General features: G+C 43.6%; 3 protein-coding genes across 9 annotated transcripts in view; 2 read left to right on the top strand and 1 right to left on the bottom strand.

Annotated features, from left to right (window-relative positions):
- Nucleotides 1-873: 873 nt before the first annotated feature.
- LOC134403528 (uncharacterized) lies at nucleotides 874-17514 on the bottom strand. Of its 5 annotated transcripts, none has more exons than XR_010025810.1 (3): nucleotides 12299-12582; nucleotides 8596-8896; nucleotides 874-4594 (listed from the first exon to the last, which is right to left on the bottom strand). XR_010025810.1 is itself a non-coding variant. In XM_063133788.1 (2 exons), exon 2 carries the CDS (start codon nucleotides 2240-2242, stop codon nucleotides 1352-1354), a length of 891 nt encoding a protein of 296 aa, XP_062989858.1. In that variant the 5' UTR covers nucleotides 2243-4594; nucleotides 17406-17514; the 3' UTR covers nucleotides 874-1351. The 5 variants fall into 5 exon arrangements, 2 of the variants coding, with proteins under 2 accessions (XP_062989858.1, XP_062989857.1); XR_010025811.1 differs by having other exon boundaries at nucleotides 8644-8896; XM_063133788.1 differs by lacking the exons at nucleotides 8596-8896; nucleotides 12299-12582 and adding an exon at nucleotides 17406-17514.
- Nucleotides 17515-17676: 162 nt separating this feature from the next.
- Nucleotides 17677-22568, top strand: SOCS2 (suppressor of cytokine signaling 2). The gene is made up of 3 exons (XM_063133793.1): nucleotides 17677-17886; nucleotides 18321-18568; nucleotides 20371-22568. Exons 2-3 carry the CDS (start codon nucleotides 18436-18438, stop codon nucleotides 20826-20828), a joined length of 591 nt encoding a protein of 196 aa, XP_062989863.1. The 5' UTR covers nucleotides 17677-17886; nucleotides 18321-18435; the 3' UTR covers nucleotides 20829-22568.
- The window catches only part of CRADD (CASP2 and RIPK1 domain containing adaptor with death domain), a 52291-nt gene continuing 47971 nt past the window's right edge, over nucleotides 18487-22806 (top strand). The window contains exon 1 of one of the 3 annotated variants that reach the window (XM_063133791.1): nucleotides 18487-18568. Coding sequence is in view for 1 of the 3 variants with exons in the window: in XM_063133789.1 (XP_062989859.1) it covers nucleotides 20859-20911 (53 nt within the window). In the remaining 2 variants the exon portion in view is untranslated. The other 2 variants (XM_063133792.1, XM_063133789.1) reach the window with 2 other exon arrangements.

Genomic DNA, 22806 nt, shown 5'->3' with positions numbered 1-22806 from the left:
CTGGAGCTATAGCTGTTGAAACACATACCTGTCATATTAGCTTGGGTAATGATTCAAAAGGCATTATGCTGTGACCAATGTATTTTACAGGATATTGCGTGCATGCGTTACTCAACTTCCTGTTGTTGTTTTAAGTTGCATGCAAACAATTGTCATGATTCAGTTTGGAACATCTGAAAAATAAGTAGCCACTCCTCAAAGTACCAGCTGTGGTTACTGTTGGGAATATCCAGTGGAATTAAGATACTCTACTCTGTACTACTTCTACTCACATTTGGTGGTCATTGGATAAGCTGCTCTGCAGGGACAGACTAGCCTGAGCCTCACAGGCCCTCTTCTCTGTTCCAGGCAGGTATTGGGAAAGTTGGTCTATGCAAGTTCCATGGCCAGTTTGGACAAGAGAAATATGTAGGGCTGCTGCTGATGCACTGCCTCAAACCTTTTTATGTACTGTAAATGCTTATATAAACCCTTGCATGCATAAAGTTTTGTACACTGGCAAAAAAAAACCAGTGTAAACCTGCATCATGCCATCTGCTACACAGGGAGGAATGTTTAAGTAGACCTGCTTCACATTCTTATTTGGTGGCAAGAAGAGGAAATCAATGTCGTTATAAAGAAGGGGTGAGCAACTGCTAGAGGTCACGGGGCTACTTCCCCTCCGTCTCTATTTCCCCCTCCCCAACCTTTGCAGGCTGCACTCTGCCAGATGCTGAATTATTTTATTTTTTTTAAAAAAATAGTGTACAGAGCTCCAAAGGGTCAAAAGTAATGCTCCATAGCACTATGGACACTGTGTGTGTGTGTGTATACTCTATACTGCCCCATAGCCGAAGCTCTCTGGGTGGTTTAAATAAGATTAAAACAATTAAAAACAATATACAAAATTTAATACCACACAAACATACGGTACATCTAAAAACAACTTTAAGCTATAAATCTAAAAACAGATCCAGGATTGGTGAAACTCATCACATATTGCTAAATGCCTGTCAGAAAAGTTTTGACCTGGTGCCAAAAGGATAACCATGTTGGCACTAGGTGGGCCTCATCAGGGAGATCATTCCATAATGGGGGGGGGGGGCACCACAAACAAGGCCCTCTCACTTGTTGCTGTCTTCCGAGCCTCCCTCAGTAGGCACCCAGAGGAGGACCTTGGATGTTGAACGTAGTATATGGGTAGGTTCATGTTGGAAAAGGCGTTCCGTCAGGTATTGTGGTCCAAAGCTGTGTAAGGCTTGATTTATTTATTTATTTAGAATGTTTATATACCGCTCCCCATTGAAAAATTTCTGAGCGGTGTACAAGGTAAAATGAAAATAAAAACAGAATAAAACAGTTAAAACAAAATTTAAAAAGGAGCAAAAAACAGAAATCCAAGGCTGCATGTTAAAGAAAGGCTTCTTGGAATAAAGATGTTTTCAGGAGGCGCCGAAAGGAGTACAAGGTTAGAGCCTGCCTGACCTCTAGAGGCAGGGATGGATCTATGTGGAACCACCAGGAGCAGGCCTTTGGATGACCTCAGTGACCGGGCAGGTTGGTAAGGGAAAAGGCGCTCTCTCAGGTATCCTGGTCCCAAGTTGTTTAGGGCTTTGTACACAAGTACAAGAACCTTAAACCTGGCCCTGTAGCGAATAGGCAGCCAGTGCAGTTCCCTCAGCAGAGGAGTTACATGCTGGAAAGGGGCAGCTCTAGACAACAGCCGAGCTGCAGCATTCTGCACTAGCTCCAGCTTCCGGAGCAGCTTCAAGGGCAGCCCCACATAGAGCGCGTTGCAGTAATCCAATCTTGAGGTTACCAATGCCTGTACCACCGTGGTCAAGCTATCCCTGTCCAGGAGAGGCCGTAGTTGGTGAACCAACCGAAGATGGTAAAAGGCACTCCAAGCCATGGCGGCTACTTGAGCCTCCAACAACAGAAACGGGTCTAAGAGTCCCCCCAAACTACGAACCTGTTCTTTCAGAGGCAGAGCAACCCCATCCAGAACAGGCAATGAGCTTGTCTCCCGGACTCGGGAACCACTCACCCACAGGGCTTCCGTCTTGTAGGGATTCAGTCTCAGTTTATTGGCCCTCATCCAGCCCATTACTGAGTCTAGGCACTGGTCCAGGACCTGCACAGCCTCACCTGATTCAGTTGTCACAGGGAGATAGAGCTGCGTGTCATCAGCGTATTGATGGCATTTAGCTCCAAATCCCCTAATGACCGCTCCCAACGGCTTCATATAGATGTTAAATAACATTGGGGACAAGATGGTGCCCTGCAACACTCCATAGCTCAATTGCCAAGAGGCCGAGGACTGGTCACCCAATGCTACTCTCTGAAAATGACCCCGTAGGTAGGACCGGAACCACTGTAAACAGTGCCTCCGATGCCCATCCCATGGAGTCGATCCAGGAGGATACCATGGTTGATGGTATCAAAAGCCGCCGAGAGATCGAACAGGATTAACAGGGTTGCATTCCCCCTGTCCCTCTCTCGATAAAGGTCATCTATCAGGGCGACCAAGGCTGATTCAGTCCCGTAACCAGATCGGAACCCAGACTGGAATGGATCTAGATAATCAGTATCCTCCAAGAGTGCCTGCAGTTGCTCCGCCACAACCCTCTCAAGTACCTTCCCTAAAAAAGGAGTGTTAGCAACTGGGCGGTAGTTGCCTAATACCATCGGGTCCAGGGTGGGCTTCTTCAGGAGTGGTCGCACTACTGCCTCCTTAAGGACAGCAGGGACCACCCCTTCCCGGAGAGAAGCATTTATCACCCCTTGGACCCACCCAGTCAGACCCCCTCGGCTTGCTTTTATAAGCCAGGAGGGACAGGGATCAAGAGGGCAAGTGGTCGGTCGCACTGCTGCAAGCACCTTGTCCACATCATCAGGCCGCAATAACCGGAACTGATCCCACAAAATTGGGCAGATGGTGGCATCGGACACCTCAACTGGAGCTGCACTAAAAACAATGTCAAGCTCGCTGCAGAGAGAAGCGATCTTGTCCTCAAAGTGTGATGCAAAAAGGTCACAGCAGGTCCTTGATGGAGCCGGGGCCCCATTTGCTGGGGATGATGTTAGCAGCCCCCGGACCACCCGGAAGAGCTCCGCTGGACGGCTACTCGAGGACGCAATGGAGGCAGCAAAATAAGCCTTCTTTGCTGCCCACACTGCCATGCAATAGGCACGATTATGCGCTCTACAGCGTGCTCGGTCATCTTCGCTTCGAGTCTTGCGCCATTTGCGCTCCAGCCGACGTCCAGCCTATTTCATTGACCCGCAACTCCTTAGTATACCAAGGAGCAGAGCGGGCTCTACAGGACTGGAGAAGGCACTCAGGTGCGATCAAGTCGATGGCCCTCCACATTTCACCATTCCACAGTGAAGCTAGGGCCTTGGCTGGATCACCAGCTCTCTCCACTGGAAAATCCCCAAGAGCATTCAGAAATCCACTGGATTCCATCAGTCTCCTGGGGCGGACCATCCGAATGGGTCTCTCACCCTTGCAGGAGGGTAGTAACACCGTGAGTAGAACCAGTATCTTGATTCAAGCTCGGAAACATAGACAGCCAATGCAAGCGGGCCAGAGTCGGTCATATATGTTTAAACCTTCTGGTCCCCGTTATTAACCTGGCTGCTGCATTTTGCACAAGCTGCAGCTTCTGAACTGTCTTCAAAGGCAGCCCCACGTAGAGTGCATTGCAGAAATCTAATTTGGAGGTTACCAGGGCATGGACGACTGAAGCTAGGTTATCCATGTCCAGATAGGGGCATAGCTGGGCCACCAACCAAAGTTGGTAGAACGCACTCCATGCCACCGTGGGCACCTGAGCCTCAAGGGACAGAGAAGGTTCTAGGAGAACCCGCAAGATATGAACCTGCTCCTTCAGGGGGAGTGCAACCCCATCCAGAACAGGTTGAACACCATCTGGTCAGAAGAACCACCCACTAACACGATCTCAATCTTGTCTGGATTGAGTTTCAGTTTATTAGCCCTCATCCAGTCCGTTGTCACAGCCAGGCCCGGTTCAGCACATCCACAGCCTCAACTGGTGAAGATGAGGAGAAACAGAGCTGCATGTCATCAGTGTACTGATAGCAACGCACTCCAAAACTCTGGATGACCACACTCAGTGATTTCATGTAGATGTTGACCAGCATGGGGGACAAAACTGACACCAGTGGAACCCCATACTGGCAAATCCACGGGGCTGAGCAATGTCCCCCAAGCACCACCTTCTGGAACCCACCCGCCAAGTAGGAGCAGAACCACTGCAATGCAGTACCTCCCACTCCCAACTCAGTCGTCCCAGAAGGATACTATGGTCAATGCATCAATGGTACTGAAAGCCACTGAGATCAAGGAGAATCCCTGTCTTTTTCCCAACATAGGTCATGATAAAGGGCGATCAAGGCTGCTTCAGTACCAAAGCCAGGCCTAAAACCCGACTGAAATGGATCCGCAACCACCTGCTCAAGGACCTTACCCAGGAGTGGAACATTTGCCACTGGCTTATATGGTTAATAAGATTTTCTGGCTCCAGGGATGATATATAGAATTCACTGGGCAGCAGGGCCACACGTTCTCCACACATTACACAGCATTTACCTTGAAGTTGAATAGAGAGCAGAGAAATACAAACATGTCATTGAAAAAAGTAATATACCCAGGGATACCAAAACTTTGTTATTAGTCAACTTTTAGTGACATTGTATGATGCCTTTCCTAAAAGAGCTCTGTGTAGCATAGATGGTATTAACAACCTAAGTGCCATGCTGGATCAGACCAAGGGTTCATGAAGTCCAGCATCCTGTTCCCACAGTGGCCAAACAGCTGTTGACCAGAGACGCAAAAGCAGAACATAGTGCAACAGCATCCTCCCACTCATGTTCCCCAGCAACTGGTATCTATAGGCTTACTGCCTTTGATACTGAAGGTAGCACATAGCCATCAGGGCTGGTAGCCATTCTTCTTCTCCATGAATTTATGCAAACCTCTTTTAAAGCAATCACCACATCTTGTGGTAGTGAATTCCATAGCTTAACTATGCACGGTATTCTCAGATGGTCTTCCATTCATTTGTGTGTGTTAAGTTGTCTTGTGATGAATGATTCCACCTTCATTGGTTTTAAGTCTATTTCATGATTTGTGGTTTAGCATCTTAAATCATGTAAGGGGGAGCAGTATGGAAGTTTTTGGTTTTTAAAAAGGTTTTCTTAGCTCTGCTATATAAGCAGACAGGTTTTAAGATTTGGAGTCTTAGCAAATGCTGCACAAGCACTTGCAAATTTCATAACTTTATAGCAATGGTAGAGATGTATATACCGGCACTAATGTTTGGCATTGCCATTCTAACTGGTAACTGTTAGACCACTTTGGAGACTTATCTGAGCCACCAGAGGGCATTGCTGTACAGCTTTACTTCCCCCTATATTCTAATTAAAAAGATCAAATGGGGCACAGTAAAATGTCCCATTTGCTCAAAAGTAGGCCGGATGGTAATTGTCAGTGTTAATATATGTGTAAGCAGAGAAAGAAATGAATCAAATGGTTGAAATCAGAATTTTGGGAGGAAGGACAGTTTAATTATGAATAGTTCTGTTGTTTTTAATATACCACAAGTATATAGCTCTGTTTCTTGGTTTTCTCAAAGGAAGGGAGGGAAAGAATTAAACAGCGTCTACCTCTTGGCACATAAGCTGAGAATAGCAGGTGCTGCATTTTATCATTTATTTTCATAAACTCTTATTTTTAAAAACAACAACCAAAACTAATGTTATTTTAAAATGGAAGAATAAGAGCACATCAGACCAACTGACAAACAAAAGCATAGCCGATCATGAATTGCATTACAACTCAGATGCATGAGTAACAAAAATAAGTATGTTGTCCAGTTACAAATACAGGAAAATAAAATTGTCTTAATTTTGTACCTAAAATATAACAAGCTTTTTAATCTTTAATTCGTGGCACTTTAAAACTTTTACAAAGTTGGCACTAGAAAAACATCCCTGGGGTGGAAGTTCCAGGCTAGGTTCCATGGGTGTCTGCCTTGGACTGCAAGCCCATTACTATAAGGGAAACGTAGAAGCTAAATGGTAGATTTACAATCTAAATCATGCTGGAAGGTGGGTTTGCAAATTTAGTTCTGAGGAATTAGATGGGGTATTCAGTTCTTGTAAGATTTGCTTCAGCCAATCAGAAGTAGCTTTGGGATGAAATAAATACTATCCTGAACTGTGAGCTGTTGCCCCAGGCTGCCTTCTAGAACTGGGAAACTCTAGGATTTGTAGTGTGTACATGCTTTCAAGATGTTCTTCCCTATCTCTTAAGAACTACAACTCTCAGAATTTCTGATGGCCTGTCCTCTGTACAGGAAAAAGGGAGGTAATAGTGAGTAATAGCCAAGTGCTTGCAGGAGGCAGAAAAAAGTATTATCATAAGGCCTTTCCATCTAGCCTCTACTCTGAGGACTGAATCCATGCAGGGATGGGAAGGGTTGCATGCTGTAATCCCAATGAGACACTTACACAGCATTTAGGCTCCCCCCACCCCCCTAAGTTAGTGCAAACTGACTATTATTATTATTATTATTATTATTATTATTATTATTATTATTATTTACATTTATATACCGCCCCATAGCTGAATCTCTCTGGGCGGTTTACAAAAGTTAAAAACTGAACATTAAAAATAAATATACAAAATTTAAAAGCATAAAATACAAACAAAAACAGACAATATCCATTTAAAAACAACTATTCTGGGGTCAGTTAAAAAACTCAGATCTTTAGGGATGGGGTCTAAGGGCATTTGCCATTGGTGTATAATTAATATACCCCATGAGGTCAGTCTGACGGTAACACAAATCAGACAGCCAGAAACACAATGAATTCCAAGAAAGAGAACAAAAAGAAGCTGAAGTACAATCGCATGTTGCTCGGTCATCACAAAATAGCTACTAGTCTATATTCTCAAAGCATGAAACAAACCGAAGCTGGTGTTCCCGAGTTGGATCTTGGATTCTCTTTCACAAATAAAAGTGCTCCTTCAATCTACAAAAGGGATGCTGATCCACTGGAGGCTTCGAATGGAAGAAGATGGGAAAGGAAATTTTCACCAGTTTCCCCTTTCATCTGTTCCACTCCCCACATTGTTTCAAAGGGTCTCCCAGCCCATTGGAGCCGATTTTCGGGGCTGCATGGGGGCAGGGGGAAATAGCAAAAGTTTCCAACAGGAACATCCCATGAGTGGAACTCCATGGAGGGGACACCCCTACCAATAGCACATTAGTTAGGATCTAAGGCCTTGTTAATAGTTATATGGCACCAGCAATGTACATGGAGACAAAGTTGCTTTGGGATGAGGCTGTGGTAGGTGTCTATGTGCTTTTGGTTTACTGAGCTCAGAGTAGCTGCTTATGGAAAGCATGGAGTGAAAAGCCAGGGATGGTGAAAGCGTTTCTAATTAGTACAAAGCATGGAACATTTGTTAAGCAATAACAATAGAAAGTACTTCTGCCCACTTCATAGACTTTGTGGTTTTTCTTACATCAGATGCTAATTGAAGAGAGACCCAAACTCTACACTCAAAGGGTGTGGTATTGGATGGTTAAGTAATGTTTAGGACACTGAAAAGCCTCCATTAATAGTATCCAGCATCTCTGTCGGTGCATTAGCTCCAGCAGAGACAGGCAAAACCATTTTGTCAATCTCAGGAAAATGACCTTTTGCTCTACGCATGCTTGGCGAAAGCACTTTGTTTGAATCCACAGGACTGCAGGCATTCTGGCTAGGGCAAAGCAGCTAGTCCTAGCATTAACTTGCGTAATTCATTGTGTAAATGAGGATTCCTAGTGACCATGATGCTTTGTGCATATTTCCACTCCGTCATTGTACTGAAATAGTATAGTCACTCAACTTGACCACATTAGAGGTAGTGGACTTTCAGATGAAAACTCACTTCTTCAGTCTGTAAAGCCCAAATGAGAACTGCCCCAGTCATGCAGAGTGGGTGAGGTCCGATTTTAAAACGAACAGCTCGGAACCTTTTCTTCCCCTCTACCCACACCGCCCCTCAGTTTCTGTTTCCAAGCTCTGAGCCACACCTGTCTCTCTGCCTCCCCAGCTGGAAAAGCAGCCAGGAGGATTGATTGAGCAAGAAAATGGATGGAGAGGAAAGGGTAAAGCACCCCCCCTCTACTTCTGATTTCAGCCTGCCACGGCTATTTTTCATTAAAAAAAACCACAGAGCAACTGTTACATCTTATTTATTTTATTTATTGCATTTTTATACTGCCCCATATCCGAAGCTCTCTGGGCGGATTCACATAAACTGCCCAGAAGATGTTACATCTTCTATGTAACATCTCATTTGGTGCTCTCAACTGCCTCTTCATTCAGGGTTGCTTTCATGAATGTCTAAAACAAAGCAACCAATATCCTAAGCAACAATCAAAGGGAGTTTGTTACATAATAAGAAAGATGACACTTGAATAATAGAAGAAAATAAAGCCACAAGAACAAAGTGTCTGAATTCTACATTTCAAGTTTGAATGTATTAAGGAGCATTCAGCCATCAGAAATGCAACTTCCTTATATTCTACTCACCTAGGTATTTCAGGATTTTAGGAAATCCTGAACGCCGTTAACACTTACATGGGAGTATGCTTTGTGGGTGGTTGTCATCTGATCTTATAAGTGTGTTGGATGAAAACCAGCTCTTGAATACAACAGATTTCTTGATGATTATAAAGATGATAGAAATCACAATCTCAGTCCTCTGCAATTAGTGGTAGACAGTACAAGTTTGTTACATGCAGAAGGTCCGGGTTCAGTTCCTCATATCTCCAGGTAGGGCTGGGAAAGACTCCAGTCTGGAAAAATGGATGGCTGTTGCCAGTCAGTGACCCTGTTCAGATGACACATTAAGCCATGTTGATTAAGCATTTTGTGCTAAACATTATGGCTTAGCGTGTCGTGTGAACTATGGTGGCTATATAAACACATTTCATTTGCTGCAAGAGAATTAGCAGACTAACCATGGCTTAGCATATTGTCTGAATGGGCCCAGTGTAAACCGCACTTCCCATTGGCCATGGTGGCTGGTAAGGATGGGAGTTGTGGTCTGACACATCAGGAAGGCACCAGGCTGAGGAAGGGTGATGTAGACAATGCTAAACTAGATAGACTAAAGGTCTGTCTGGATCCTAAGTTTATCTTTGAGAGCCCCTGTCGAAGGAAGTGAGGTGGGTGGCTACCAGAAAGAGAGCCTTTTCTGCTGCAGCACCCCAGTTGCTGAATGAGCTCCTTAGAGAGGCTTGCCTGGTGCCTACATTGTGCTCTTTCCAGCACCACGTGAGGACCTTTTTCATTTTCCCAGCAATTTTAGTATTCTAGTCTTTTAGCTCTGCTGTTTTAAATACGTTACTGTATTTTAAATCTGCATTTCTGCTGGGTTTTATTCTGGTTGTACTTTTACATTGTAGTTTTAAGCTTTTATATTTTATATTGTTGTTAAGTTGTAGTTGTGGTTTTAATTTTTGTCAACCACCCAGAGAGCCTTGGCTATCAGGAGGTACAGAAATGCAATAAATAAAATAATAAAAAGTAGAATAAAAAATAAATAAAGGCATGCCCTGGTACAAGGCAGCTGCTTATGTTCTTATAGATTTCAATTGCTTTTAGGATTGCCTGAATCTCCATGGGAATAGGACTAAAAAGCTGCAATACATAAAATTCAATTCAGTGGCTCTCCTAAGGAAATACACATACTATAGGATTAAGCTCCACCTTTCACCATGTAAAATGATAGTCATCGGTGGCATTTTTATAGTGTATATAAATTTTAAATACTTGCCAAAATACTAGTTTCTATCTATCTTCCTTAGTTTATAGTTGTATTCAAAATGTGTGACTCAGGGCCTTGGAAAAAAAGCAATTTAAAAACAAATGAGGCAAGCAGCCATTTCTGTTATTATCTGTATTGTATTCAACAGGTTTCCCTTACAATTTTGTTCTCTGAAGCATATCTAAAACAGTTGGCTGAAATTTGCAAGGAGTTTAAACTTGATATTCCCGTTTCCCAACCCAGAGGCCAGACTATAAGTGCCTAGATCAGTTCTATACTATAATAAGCAACTAGGTAAATGTAAGGAATGTACCATACTTTATTAAGTAATGCTTGGTGTATATCAAAGAAATACATTACCAGGTTAACAACATTTTTGGCTGGGTCTAGTAATAGATGGGATAAACTGAAGCTCAATCCACATAAGATAGAGATTGTTTTGAAGGGTGATTTGTCTGCCCAAGCTATGTTGTCTTAACCCTGTGCTGGATGGGGTTGCTTTCTCCCTGAAGGAACGTGTGTAGTCTGGGAGTGTTCATTTGATCCATCTTTGTTACTGGAGGCACAATTTGCCTCTGTAATATGGAAGGCAACTACATATTGCCAACCCCAACTCTACCTGGACAGAAATAGCCTGGCCTCAGTGACCCATGGCCTAGTAAGCTCCAAATTAGCCCACTGCAATGCATTATACAGGGGGCTGCCTTTGAAGACAGTCCAGAAACTCCCATCACCGTTAACTGAGGCCATAGCTAGACCTAAGGTTTATCACTGGATTGTCCAGGGGTCAAACCTGTTCATCTAGGTGACACACAGGGGATCCAGTGCTCAGGCAGGGGCGAACCCTGGATGACACCAGGATAAACCTTAGGTCTAGCTGTGGCCTGAGTTTAGGCATTATGACTAAATGGTGCTTGTGCATTTCCAAGCTCCCGGTTACATTCTGGGTTCAATTAAAAATGCTGGTTTTGAACTTTAATGCTGTCCAGAATTTGGGATCAAGATACCTGAAGGACTACCTGAAATGTTCAAAAGATTTCCTTCTTCAGGTGCCCCTACCAGCAGGTGGCTAGAGAGGAAAGGACCTACTTAGTGGTGGTGCAAAAAAGCCCTATGAAGAGAGACTGAAACAACTGGGCATGTTTAGCCTGGAGAAGAGAAGATTGAGGGGAGACATGATAGCACTCTTCAAATACTTAAAAGGTTGTCACACAGAGGAGGGCCAGGATCTCTTCTCGATTCTCCCAGAGTGCAGGACACGGAATAACGGGCTCAAGTTAAAGGAAGCCAGATTCCGGCTGGACATCAGGAAAAACTTCCTGACTGTTAGAGCAGTGCGACAGTGGAATCAGCTACCTAGGGAGGTTGTGGGCTCTCCCACACTAGAGGCATTCAAGAGGCAGCTGGACAACCATCTGTCAGGGATGCTTTAGGGTGGATTCCTGCATTGAGCAGGGGGTTGGACTCGATGGCCTTGTAGGCCCCTTCCAACTCTGCTATTCTATGATTCTATGATTCTATGATCACACCTGTGGGCTGCAGGCTGACTTAGGGGCACAGCTCTGTCCTCCCAACCCCCTGGTGCTCCCGTCCTCCGGACTCCTACTGCATCCACTGCTTAAGGTGACTGCCTTGAGCCCCCCGTTGGACATGCAGCAGGGGGCAGGCTCCCAAATGAAGCATTTTGCTTGAGCTAAGACCTCCTCTAACATGGGAATGTTCAATGTCAGGACACTCTGAATTTGCAGAGAAAAGAGACAGGGGTCATGCACCCTTCTGTTATAAACTGCAAGCTGCTATTAGCCATGAATTTCAATGCACACAAAGTGGTGTTGTTCTAAGTAGGCCTAAGCCTAGCATCTATGGTGAAAGCCTATTAAACTGAAAAAAGGGTGAAACCAGGTCAATTTTATACCAGAAATACCTACAGCAAATGTGTTGGAATTCTACCTGATTTTAGATTGTCCAGAAAACACTAATATCTTTAAATGAAGAATCCATAGAGAGGTGCTAGGATTTTTTTCAACCTACATGCAATTTACCTCTGGCTGACACAGAGGAAATCTAGTGGGTTCCACATTCAACTCAGGTTATAAACCAAATCTGGTTAATATATCTTTCTTTTTTAATGACAGTCCTAACTGTCAGCAAGTTTGTAGGTCTGCATCAGAGAATTGCAATTAAACTATTTTCATCTACAATGTTGTTGTAACTTTCTTCTAAGAAAACAAAGCAAGTTACTCACAACAAACCATGTGCCGTTTGCTGTGGGTGTTCACAACAAATACCAATAGTTAAGATAAATTCTAAGCTATGAAAAGCCAATGTAAAATAAAGGAGACTGAAAATCAGCATAGCACCGAGCTTGTTAAATAATCCTAATATTCCCATCTCATTAGAAAAGATATCATTCCCTGCAAGGGCTAAGCGCACACACACACACGTACGTAAAACGAGGCCTACCTATGCCAACTTTGAATTTACGAGAAAAGGGAGAAAAATCCAGTCTACTAGATCCTGTGACAGCTTTTCTTCCAAGAGCAATTAAAGAAGCACACAGAATGCAGACAGGGATGCTTCTAACCCCCTCCCCTTGACCATCCAGTTTATACTGGCAAAGAGGGCTAGACCTCAGATCTCCAAGGGTACCACATTATATAAACCCTGTAGGGATCCGAGTCTCAAGGGCTGGGTTGGCTCAAATGAGAGAGGGAGGGGCCTGCAACACACATCCTGAATTCTCAGAATTGCTCATTTTCTGCCTGAATTCTAAGAATTCTCCATTTCTTTAAAAACAAAAAGTTTCCATCTAGCTGTCAAATATACACAAAAACCTTAGAGCAATATTTGTTACAGCAAATATACAAGCTAAGCATGACATTACTTTTTTCTCTTCAAATACATTTCTAGGCAATTAGAAGATTTTAAATGACTGATTCAAGATAGTTTGTATTTGGACTTATTTCCAGAATATAAATAAATATAGCTGTTGTTTGGGATACACGCCCTTCATGTAAGTGTTAGCACCGAGGGTTTTTTCTTATCTTCACAACAAACATGAGAGTTAAATGTGAATAAAGAGTCCCATTTTACAGGTGAGGAACCACTATTGAGGCACAATGACTAAAAAGTTCAGCAGGAATATGAACTCAGGCTGGTCTTCTGTATGCGCAAACTCTACACCAACATTTCTTAAAAAAAAGAAAAAATATTTCCCTTTTAAATTTATTAGATCATGCCCTCAAAAATATCCTAGGCTACACACACATATGCCCATTCACTTCCTACACATACAGCCTGTCACGAATACACTACCTGGCTCTTATGTATCTCTCAACTTCTGTACCACCTCACTGCTTCCTCACGTTTTCTCTGCTGACTCCTAAATCCTTCCTCTGCCCACTTCATTTTCAGCCTGAAAGCCCAAATTTCCGTTTCAGCAATCTCAGAGGGGTCACAACCCACACTCTGAGAAACCTTCAACAATGACTGTTTATAGTTCTTTTACCCATACCACAGGATATGTAAAATGGTGCTATCCTCGTGCTACTGTTTGATGCCTCCAAGAGAAGCCAGTTAAACACTGTGCCAAAGCCTCCTCCATTTTAGTAAAATGAAAGAAAACGATAGTGTTAGAGCACATGCATTACATCTAGAAGGTCCTGGGTTGAGTTCCTGCATCATCACTGAAATCACTGTTCTTTGTTGCAGGGCCAAAGAGCTACCGGCAGCTTCCAGTCACCTTTTTCCTTCTCTCATTCACTCACACACTCACTCTTTTTGCAGTAGCAGAAGTTTTCTAACTTTGCCTTATTGTTTCCTTTAGCAGCAGGCCAGCTGCTATGATCTGGGCTGCCAGATGAGGTTTGGGGGCTGATCAACTGTAATGGGATGGGCGGGAAATAAAGAATGCAGGAGCAATCAGCCAATTTGCTGTGTTGGTGGTGGAGCCCAAGAAGCAAAGAGCAATGTGACAGGTTAGTTGGAGTAGTGCACTGTACAGATGCTGGAGGAGCGAGAGAACGCAAAATAGAGCTGCACTCAGAGATTTTGTAGCACAGAGAACTCTCTCAAGAGACAAGAAAAAGATCCATCGCAGTCAAAAGGCCAAGAGGGCCTGTCGGAATTTGATCGCTTGCGACTTGGTGACTGACTGTTGAAGAAGGGGAGGAGCGGCCTGGAAAAGCCTCCAGCCAAGTTTGGTGCACAGCAGTGCCTCTTGACTGGGGTGCGGTGAGAGAACTGTCCTTCCTCCCAAAATTCTGATTTCAACCATTTGATTCATTTCTTTCTCTGCTTACACATATATTAACACGGACAATTACCATCCGGCCTACTTTTGAGCAAATGGGACATTTGCTCCTCATAGCCTGGGAAAGGCTCTCAAGTGGCCCCAGTGGCAATGCCTGGAGCCAAAATGGTTCCTGCTTGAAAAATAGTGAAAACCACTTACTTAAACCCTTTCCTCCTCTGCTTCAGTCTTGATGAAAGTCACTCATCTGACAGTGCTATTTGCATTGGGAGGAATACCTCATTTTGGAGTTAATAGGAAATTTCCTCCCAATGCAAATAGCAACTTCAGAGGAACAATTTTCATCAGAACTACAGGAGGCAAAGATAGGGTTAAACTCTCCCTCCTTTCCTGCTCCGATCCTAACTACTATCGGTGTCCCCAGACAATGCTACTTGCTTAAATATGTGTGTGTGTTAAATGCAAAGAAGCATTTATCATCACTTCTCGTTTGACCCTCAATATAAGGCAACTTCATGTGCACATGCTGCCAATTCATTCAGCATACTTTTCAGGAACAAAAGAAAAACAATCTTAATAAAGTTGCTATGTTTTTGCCGTTTTCTGCTGTCCCTCTGGTTAAGAAAAACATTTTTGCTTAAGTGAGAAAACATGTAAACAGTCATCCTCTAATCCCTGCCATAATCTGCAGAAAGAGTCTCAAGCACCAGGATGCAAATATTGCAAAGACTTCTGAGTTAGTCTGAGAATGTTTGTGTTTAATTATGCATCAGATTTGCATAACCTCTTTTTCAAGGACAAAAAGGCAGGAGTGAGTATCTGAACATCAGTTGAATAAGATCCATTGTTAAAGCTTAGTGTCTTTTACAAGCTGAACTGATGCATTCAGTATTAAGCACCATGGAGTTCAATGGAGCTTACTCCCGGGTAAATATGCATAGAAATACAGTCATGCCACAAAAGAGTTTACAGGCAGTGCAATCCTATGCATATCTGGATCCAACTCACACAAACAGAACTCCCTACAATCCTCCCCACTGCAAACCACCACCCCTCCAAATCCTGCTAAATCCAGAAGCATCAAGAACCAGATTTGCCAGCTGCTATTACCCTAGAGTAAGCTCTTTGTTCTCTGCATTCCAGTAATATTTTAATCCTTTACAGAGGCAGGAAGGTAAAGTAATTCTGCTGTCAGAATTATGTCAATTAAAAACCTATATAATCCCATGACTTGCTTAATATAGCCTGGTTGCAAAAAGATCCTGTCAATACTATGATACAGTTTGTTCTATAATTAAATTTCTGGGACAACAACATTCTGCTTAAAACTTTCTCTGCATTTTTATATGGGCTTGCCACCCTTTGGAAGTATTGTAACAACTACTGATTTGCTTATTTATTTAGGAAATGTATAGTGTGCCCTTTCAAGACACAGAACAAAAATAAAACTTTTTTTTTTAAAAAAAAAAAATCATTATCTGAAGTAGACAATAGGCAGGAAAACCAAAAATAAATACAGCACCCAGTAAAAACAGAGAGGTGTGTTAACTACAAAAGGCTTGTCTAACAAGTATTTGAAATCTTTTAAAAAGGACTACTGCCCCAAGTCCGGTGAACCTTAACTGGTAACTCATTCCAACAGTTTGGGATCGGCCCTTGAGAAAGCCCTCTCCACAGCAGCCACCAACCTGGTAGAATATGGAACTTTTAGCAGATTATCTGCGTCAGATCACAGACAGTGGTAAGGGACATATGGGACACTATAGATGCTTCTAATATAGAGTTCCTAGAGCTAACAAACAAAAACGCATTGTGGAAGTACGGCCAGATCTACACCAAGCAGGATATAGCACTATGAAAGTGGTATGCAAGAGGCAGGAGCCACTCTACTGCTTTATAGAGGTACTGAAGTGCACTGACAATTGTTGGGGGCCATGACACATACCATATACCACTTTCATAGTGCTATATCCTACTTGGTGTAGTTCTGGCCAAAGTTTTTTCCTTCTTAATATTTTTTTGGGGGGGGGGGGGGAGACAGAAGTGGCGGTGAGGAAACATGAGAGGGCTACAAATTTAAGACTGCATCATCTGGACCCCCCTGAAAATGAATGTGTCAGTTTGGTACTATAAAAACATCACCTGGAAGCTTGAACCCTTTGTTTCCAAACATTGGGTGCTGTACCTGAAAGGTTATTTGGAAGTAACTACTGCTGTTCTCAGTAGGACTTAATCCCAAGTAAACATGGATAGAGTTGACCTGTAGTGTGTCACACATTAATACAGAGAACAAAGAGCCTTGTGGCACCTTAACGTCTAGCAAATGTATTCTGGCATAAGCTTTCATAGAATAGACCATCAAGTTTACCCTACGGAAATGAATACAAATATGCCATATTTCACTCCAACCCATTTCCTTTTATGTTGTTTCCCTGATGCTGCAGAATGTTTTTGTTTGTGTTTTTAACATGAAATGTGTCTATGTTGGTTAATATATTTTATTTACAATGACTAATGCTCTTGATAAATGGCAATAATTAGTTTACGTGTGTGTGTGTGTGTGTGTGTGTGTGTGTTGGAGGGTTAAATTCATTGGCCAACTTTGACCCATGTCCAGAAGTAGTTTTATGGTAAGAACTCTTATTAACGACATAATGTTAATCATATACAGCACTTAACATAACAGTTTCTTGTCTCTGACAGAGATTCGAGAACTACACATACCAGAAGGATTTGTTTTCAATGCACAACCTTACAGGAAACGCAGTGATGCTCAACCCTTTTTCCAGGACGTAATCGTTCCACACAACGCACAGCCCCCGGCGCACCTGCCCCTCGCAGCAGTCCTCCAACAGATACCACAAGCACGCAAACAGTACGCAAAGTCGCTAGCTACAAGCACCGGTTGTCCTGGCGTGGCCCGGGGCCGGTCTGGTCTGCTTCCCAGAGGTTGCCTTCACCGTTTTCAAAAGGGAAAGAGGCAGGCAGGCGGGAGAAGCAACTATGCAAGCCGACAGCCGTTTATTTTTTGCAACCGCACGACTTTCCCTCCGCCCCTATTGTGAAGCGAGAGAGAGGAGCGGCTGCAAGACGAGCCCCATTTAAAGCGGAGGCGCGAGAGCCCGGCTGTCACGTGACGCGGTTCCTGGAAAGTTCTTGGAAAGCGGCCTCTGCATTTTTACCCTTCGAGGGAGTTGCTAGCCTCCCCCCCCCCCCCCAGCGCTTCCTTGCAAGTGGCGAGCAGCAGCTGCCGACCTCAATTCCCGCAGAGGCTCCGGAGCAAATAAATAAATAGTGCGAGGAGGAGAAGCTTCCCACCCTGCGTGCATTCCGCCCTCGTCGTCCTGCCTGCCTGCCTGGCCATTGCTGCTCCTCAGCCCGAGCCGTTGGGTCGGCGCCGCGCGCGCCGACGAGAAAACCCCTCCTGCCAGCCAGGACTGTGTTCACTGCTGTTGTTGTTTGCTCGGCGTCACCGCGTCACATGAATGTTTCCTGCCCCTGGTAGTAACAGCCCTTGCAGAGAATAATAAACCTGGGCTCGCCTTCCCTGCTGCGCGCAAGCAGGGCGATTGCTCTCCCTCCCGCGGACGCGGCGCTGGCTTCCTTTTGTAGTTTCTCTCCCTTTGCCTCGCAGCAAAAGCCGGGTTGGGCACCGTAGTGGGCTGGAGGGAGAACGGGCGCCCGCCTGCCAACCCCATTTTTTTAAAAAAAACAACAACCTTAAAATCAAGAGTGGGGGCACGCCCGAAGGAGAGCCAAGTACCTCCCGTCAATCCGGGCTCGCCTGGCAGGGGCGAAGGTAAGAGTTGGGCTGAGCGCGCGCGGCTCCCTGCTCGCCCCCGGGGCCGCCCACCGCGTGTTTCCTCGACAGCAGCCAGCCTGCTTGGAAAGCGAGGAGAACGCGCCGCGCCTTGAAGCCAGCCAATGAGCGGGATGTCGACCTCCCGGGCCCGGCCCAGGTGCTAATAGACCGGGGGGGGGGGGTCTTTCCTCTTCTCTCCTGGCTGCTGTGTGGTGGGCGATCCCCGTTCCCCGTCGCATGCAGCGAGGATATCAGGACAAAGGAGTGGGGAGGTGGGGGGGGAGAGAGACGGAAATCCTTCCCCGGGGCAACAAAGACAGCTCCTTCGAGGGGATGCTCTGTACATAATAATAGTAATAATAAAACGCCTCCGGACAGCGGCATTCAAGGGCGCTTTCTAACCGGCGGCTGGCTCTCCTCTCGAGTTGCAGGTTGCTGCGGGCGGGATCCGGATGGGCTGGGACAGCCGCCAGGGCCTCCTCGGTTAAGGGCAACGCGCTCCATGCTCTTCCCCTCCCGCGGTGATTCCCCCGTCTCTGCCCCCAAATGACTCTGCGCTCGGCCGAATCCTCGGATGGCACAGACAGGGCCGGGCCCCAGTGGGAGGCTGCAGGAGCAGCGGTGGAGTCTTCCGAAGGGGAGCGCCTGGACTTAGCCATGCGGGAATTGAGACGCGCAGGTAAGCCAGCGGTGGGGACAGTGGGGAATCGGGTGATGGGGTAGCCCTGGGAGGAGGAGGGAAAGGGCTCTCTCCGCCGGCGCCCCTTCCTTCAAACGACAGGAGGCGCTGGCTTCGCTCTTGTGGTGGCCCCTGGAACAGGACTGGTTCTTCCAGTGCCGTGTGGTTAATCAGCCACCCTTGGGGCTGATGGGTGTAAAAAAAAAATAATTGTCTGCGCTTTAAAAAAAAAAAAACTACTTCACAAAATCGAGGAAGGGTGATTGTTTGAATCCAAATATCCCGCAAACCTCATCGCTCCCACCCCCGCCCCACTCCCAAGTGCAGTTTGCTGCTTTCCTGAGCGTTGTTTTACATCAGGATGATTTGCAGATCCCCCTTTTTTTTCTTGTTGCTGAAGCGGTGTAGTGGCTCATTCCGCGCTTCTTCAGGTTTCGCTTAAGATTTTCGACCTCAGCTAGCCAACCCTCCCTCCCCCCGCCGCCCGTACAGTAGTTTGAGGCTTTGTGAATGAGAAGACAACGAAAAACGCAACTTTGTGTGACTAAAGTTTATAAACATGTATAGGAGTATTCCACAACTTCGTCATGTCGTGACTTTCCAGGTTTCACATTGAGAGGCATAATTACGTGTGGATTATATGACTTGTATAGTTCTCGGGATTGTTGTTTTCAAGGGTAACAACTGCTCTAAATTAAAGGGCTCGAAAATATAGGGCATGCTTCGTAATAAATCCAGAGTTGCTGAGTATTTTCTATGAGAAATAAAACTGCTTTTAGTTGAAACAGTTTAATTTGTTCAGTGTAGCAATTGAGCAAAATCTCTCCCTTTAAAAGGAATCAAATTAAGTCTTGTAGCTTCTTCCACGTAAGGCTTAAAAAAAGAGATTTTACTAGAATTTTGTTACTTTGTCATGGTAATTGTACTGAATTTATTTATTTATTTATTTTTTAAAAAAACCTCAGTTATACCACAAAGGCAAAAAGCCTATTAGTATGAAAAGGTAAAATGTTAAAGACTGCAAAAGATGAAAGTGTTGCAGATGTGAGAATATTTGGAAGTTATTGCCTGAAAAGTACTTTTACCTCCCCTTTTATTGTGATTTTATTTTGCCTCAGATAACATGAACATGTTGGTTTTAAGTATCTCTGCATCTGTAAAGATTAAATAAAATTGTGCTTTGCTCCTGTGCTTTCACATATAATTGCATTTATTATTATTATTATTATTATTATTATTATTCAAATTTATGTACCGCCCCATAGCCGAAGCTCTCTGGGCAGTTTACAAAAGTTGTCAGAACATTGTTGGAATACTTTGTAAGTAAAGTTACTTTAGCAGGTGCTGTTAGTAAAATAAGACTCCCTGCAAAATGAGGCATGCTTAAGTACTGCTACCTTATTTATAGCACTTGTGCAGCACAATTCTATGCATGTTGACTCAGAAATGAGCTGCACAGAGTTTAATGGGACTTACTCTTAAGTAATTGCATATAGAACTGCAGCCTCAATTTGCAAATGACAATTGTTTTTGTCCTTGAGGTGGATCACTCTTATTCCTACTTTCCAGAGGGAAACCTAACAGTGAGAGATGTTCAAGGCCACCTAGTAAGTGCTTGGTTCAACAACGGTGTGAACTGTGGGTTTTCCTAGATCATTTCCAGTTTTCTATTAATGTGTCACAATGGTTCACACCAAAATTCTCCAGTGCAGCCAATTTGGCAATATTATGGTCTTTGCCTCTAAAGGAATTTTATATTTAATGTTAAAATACTTGAATAATTTTGTTTCCCCTTTTATCAGGATGGTACTGGGGTAACATGAGTGTTTCAGAAGCCAAAGAGAGATTACAAGATACATCTGAAGGGACTTTCTTGGTCAGAGACAGCTCTCACTCAGAATACCTGCTTACTATTTCAGTCAAAACATCAGCAGGACCTACCAACTTGCGCATAGAATTTCAAGATGGTAAATTCCGACTGGATTCTGTTATATGTGTTCGATCGAGGCTCCGGCAGTTTGACAGTGTGGTCCACCTGATTGAATACTATGTTCTTATGTGCAAAGATAGAAGAAGCGTCTCCGAAATGCCTTCCAATGGAACTGTCCATCTTTATTTGAATAAGCCCCTGTATCACTCAGCTCCATCTCTACAGCACCGCTGTAGAGTAGTTATAAACAGATACACAAAAGAGATCCAGGAACTTCCTTTACCAACAAGACTGAAGGAATTCTTGAAAGAATATCAATATCAGGTATAAAGACATCATTTTAAAAGAAAAAAATCCTGAATGCAATTGTATGAAATCAAAGTCCTGAGCATTCAGCTGCACAGATATACCATGTAAGTCACTGTGAAAATAGTATCAATTAAGTTAATAATTTTTGGGGGGACCACTTAGATTTAATGTTCCACAGTCAACATTTGGGTGCAAAGTAATCTCCCGGATGTTTCTCCTGAACGTCCAGTATCTAAACTTCACTTTGAGAAAAGTGCTTGTGATGCTAGGTGCACTGAGACAGGCAGGGGGAATGTGCATTACTCTTCCACAACTGTGCACCCCATTTGCTCTTAAAATAAATTTCCCCACTTTATATGTAAATGGGGCAGACCTGTATTTAAAAAATGCTGGGAACCAGTGGAAACTCTTATTGCAGAAGCCTGATTCAAATGTTCTGGTTATGATACGACTGTCCTTCAAAATCACTTTTGTATGATTGGGGTAGGACAGTGATGTTATAGGCACTGTATGAAATACGTCTATGAGTTTGTGGCGACTGCATTGAGGATGTAAGTCACAATAGCAATCAATATGGTACCTTGGGGAAGACTCATATAATATTGTGGCTTCCAGTACTGGGGAAATGAAGTATGTTCTCATTGAAAGGGCTAAGGTGATAGTAGACATCTGGATCCCATACACAAATGGCTAACAACTGTGCATTTATGGCTCTATGAACTTTTTGTAAAGGCCCTTAGGGGAACAGATTTTGGGCAATACATCTCCAGCTGGTATAAAAACTAGCATAGAACAGTTTGATAGTACTGCAGGGAATGGTTTAACTGCCTGATTTTAAGATATGTTTGATGCTCTTTATGATGTATTCTTGCAATTTATTCATTAGGTTTATAACGTGCTCATTTTTTTTTAATGACTGAACATCACATCTCCATAAAACATACGGGATGTTTTTTCTTTTCTTTTTAATTTCACAACATTAGAACACCAGAGTGTCATTTCCTTTTAAAATGTTGACCTAGCAGTCTTCCCTGCATGTGAATGCCTTATGAAACCTACAGGTCAAACCTTTCAGTTTTTACTCAAAAATAAATGTGCTTTGGGTTGCTGCCAAGTCTTATTTGGACAGTCCATAGAGTAAACTTCTAAGCAGTTATGTTCAGATCACATTGTAAATTAGCTATCACATTGAATCAGAACCAATAAGTTTGTACCACTTTGTATTGAGCTCCTTTGGGTACTGTTTTACATATGGTAATCTGGTTAAAAGGAACCTTGTTTCAAAACAAGAAGCAAACACTTTCCTATCTTTTACAAGGACCCAGTGGCTACATTGGGAGAGCATACCAAGATCTTTAGTTAGCATGTCAAAAGCCTCCCTTTTTATTATAGACCCATTTACTGCCTATAATAGGCCTCCCTGGAATGAAACTATATAAATACCTAGGCTGCACTCTTGCAGTTGAGGGGTTCCATGCCTGGACATGGATAGCAGCAATTATGAATACCTTCTACAATGTAGAAATTTTTTTATTCTTATTTCCTTGAAATGCAAGCAAGTTTGCCTGTTCTAAAGATTGTTCAAGGCTGTAGCTGTCTGATTTCAGATTGTATTCAATAAAGTAAATTGCAGAGGCTGTATGTCCTTAATGTGTTTTGTATATTATGAGGGACAGTTTTTAAAATGCCATTTTCATTTACTTCATTGCCTTCTTCCTTCAACTCTGTAAAAAAAAAACCTGTTAAAGATAAATATCACAATCATTGTACAATTATTCATATTCAAAAATATAGTTGGCTAGCATTCAGGTTGGTAGCATTAGTCCTATAGCAATTTCTGCACTCTACAATTCTTACCATTTATTCCCACAACATGAATGTTTAAAAGCATCAAATGTGTTTTTGAATTCCAGAACTGAAGTATTTCTGCATAAACCAGCCTTTCCCAATCAGTTATCATTCTCAGCCAGCACAGGCCATGCTGTCTGGGGATGATGGG

The sequence above is a fragment of the Elgaria multicarinata genome, chromosome 9 (genome assembly GCF_023053635.1).
Source record: "Elgaria multicarinata webbii isolate HBS135686 ecotype San Diego chromosome 9, rElgMul1.1.pri, whole genome shotgun sequence".
Taxonomy (NCBI): Eukaryota; Metazoa; Chordata; class Lepidosauria; order Squamata; family Anguidae; genus Elgaria; species Elgaria multicarinata.
Note: the sequence above shows the minus strand (reverse complement) of the source record. Positions and strands in the feature narration are given on the sequence as shown.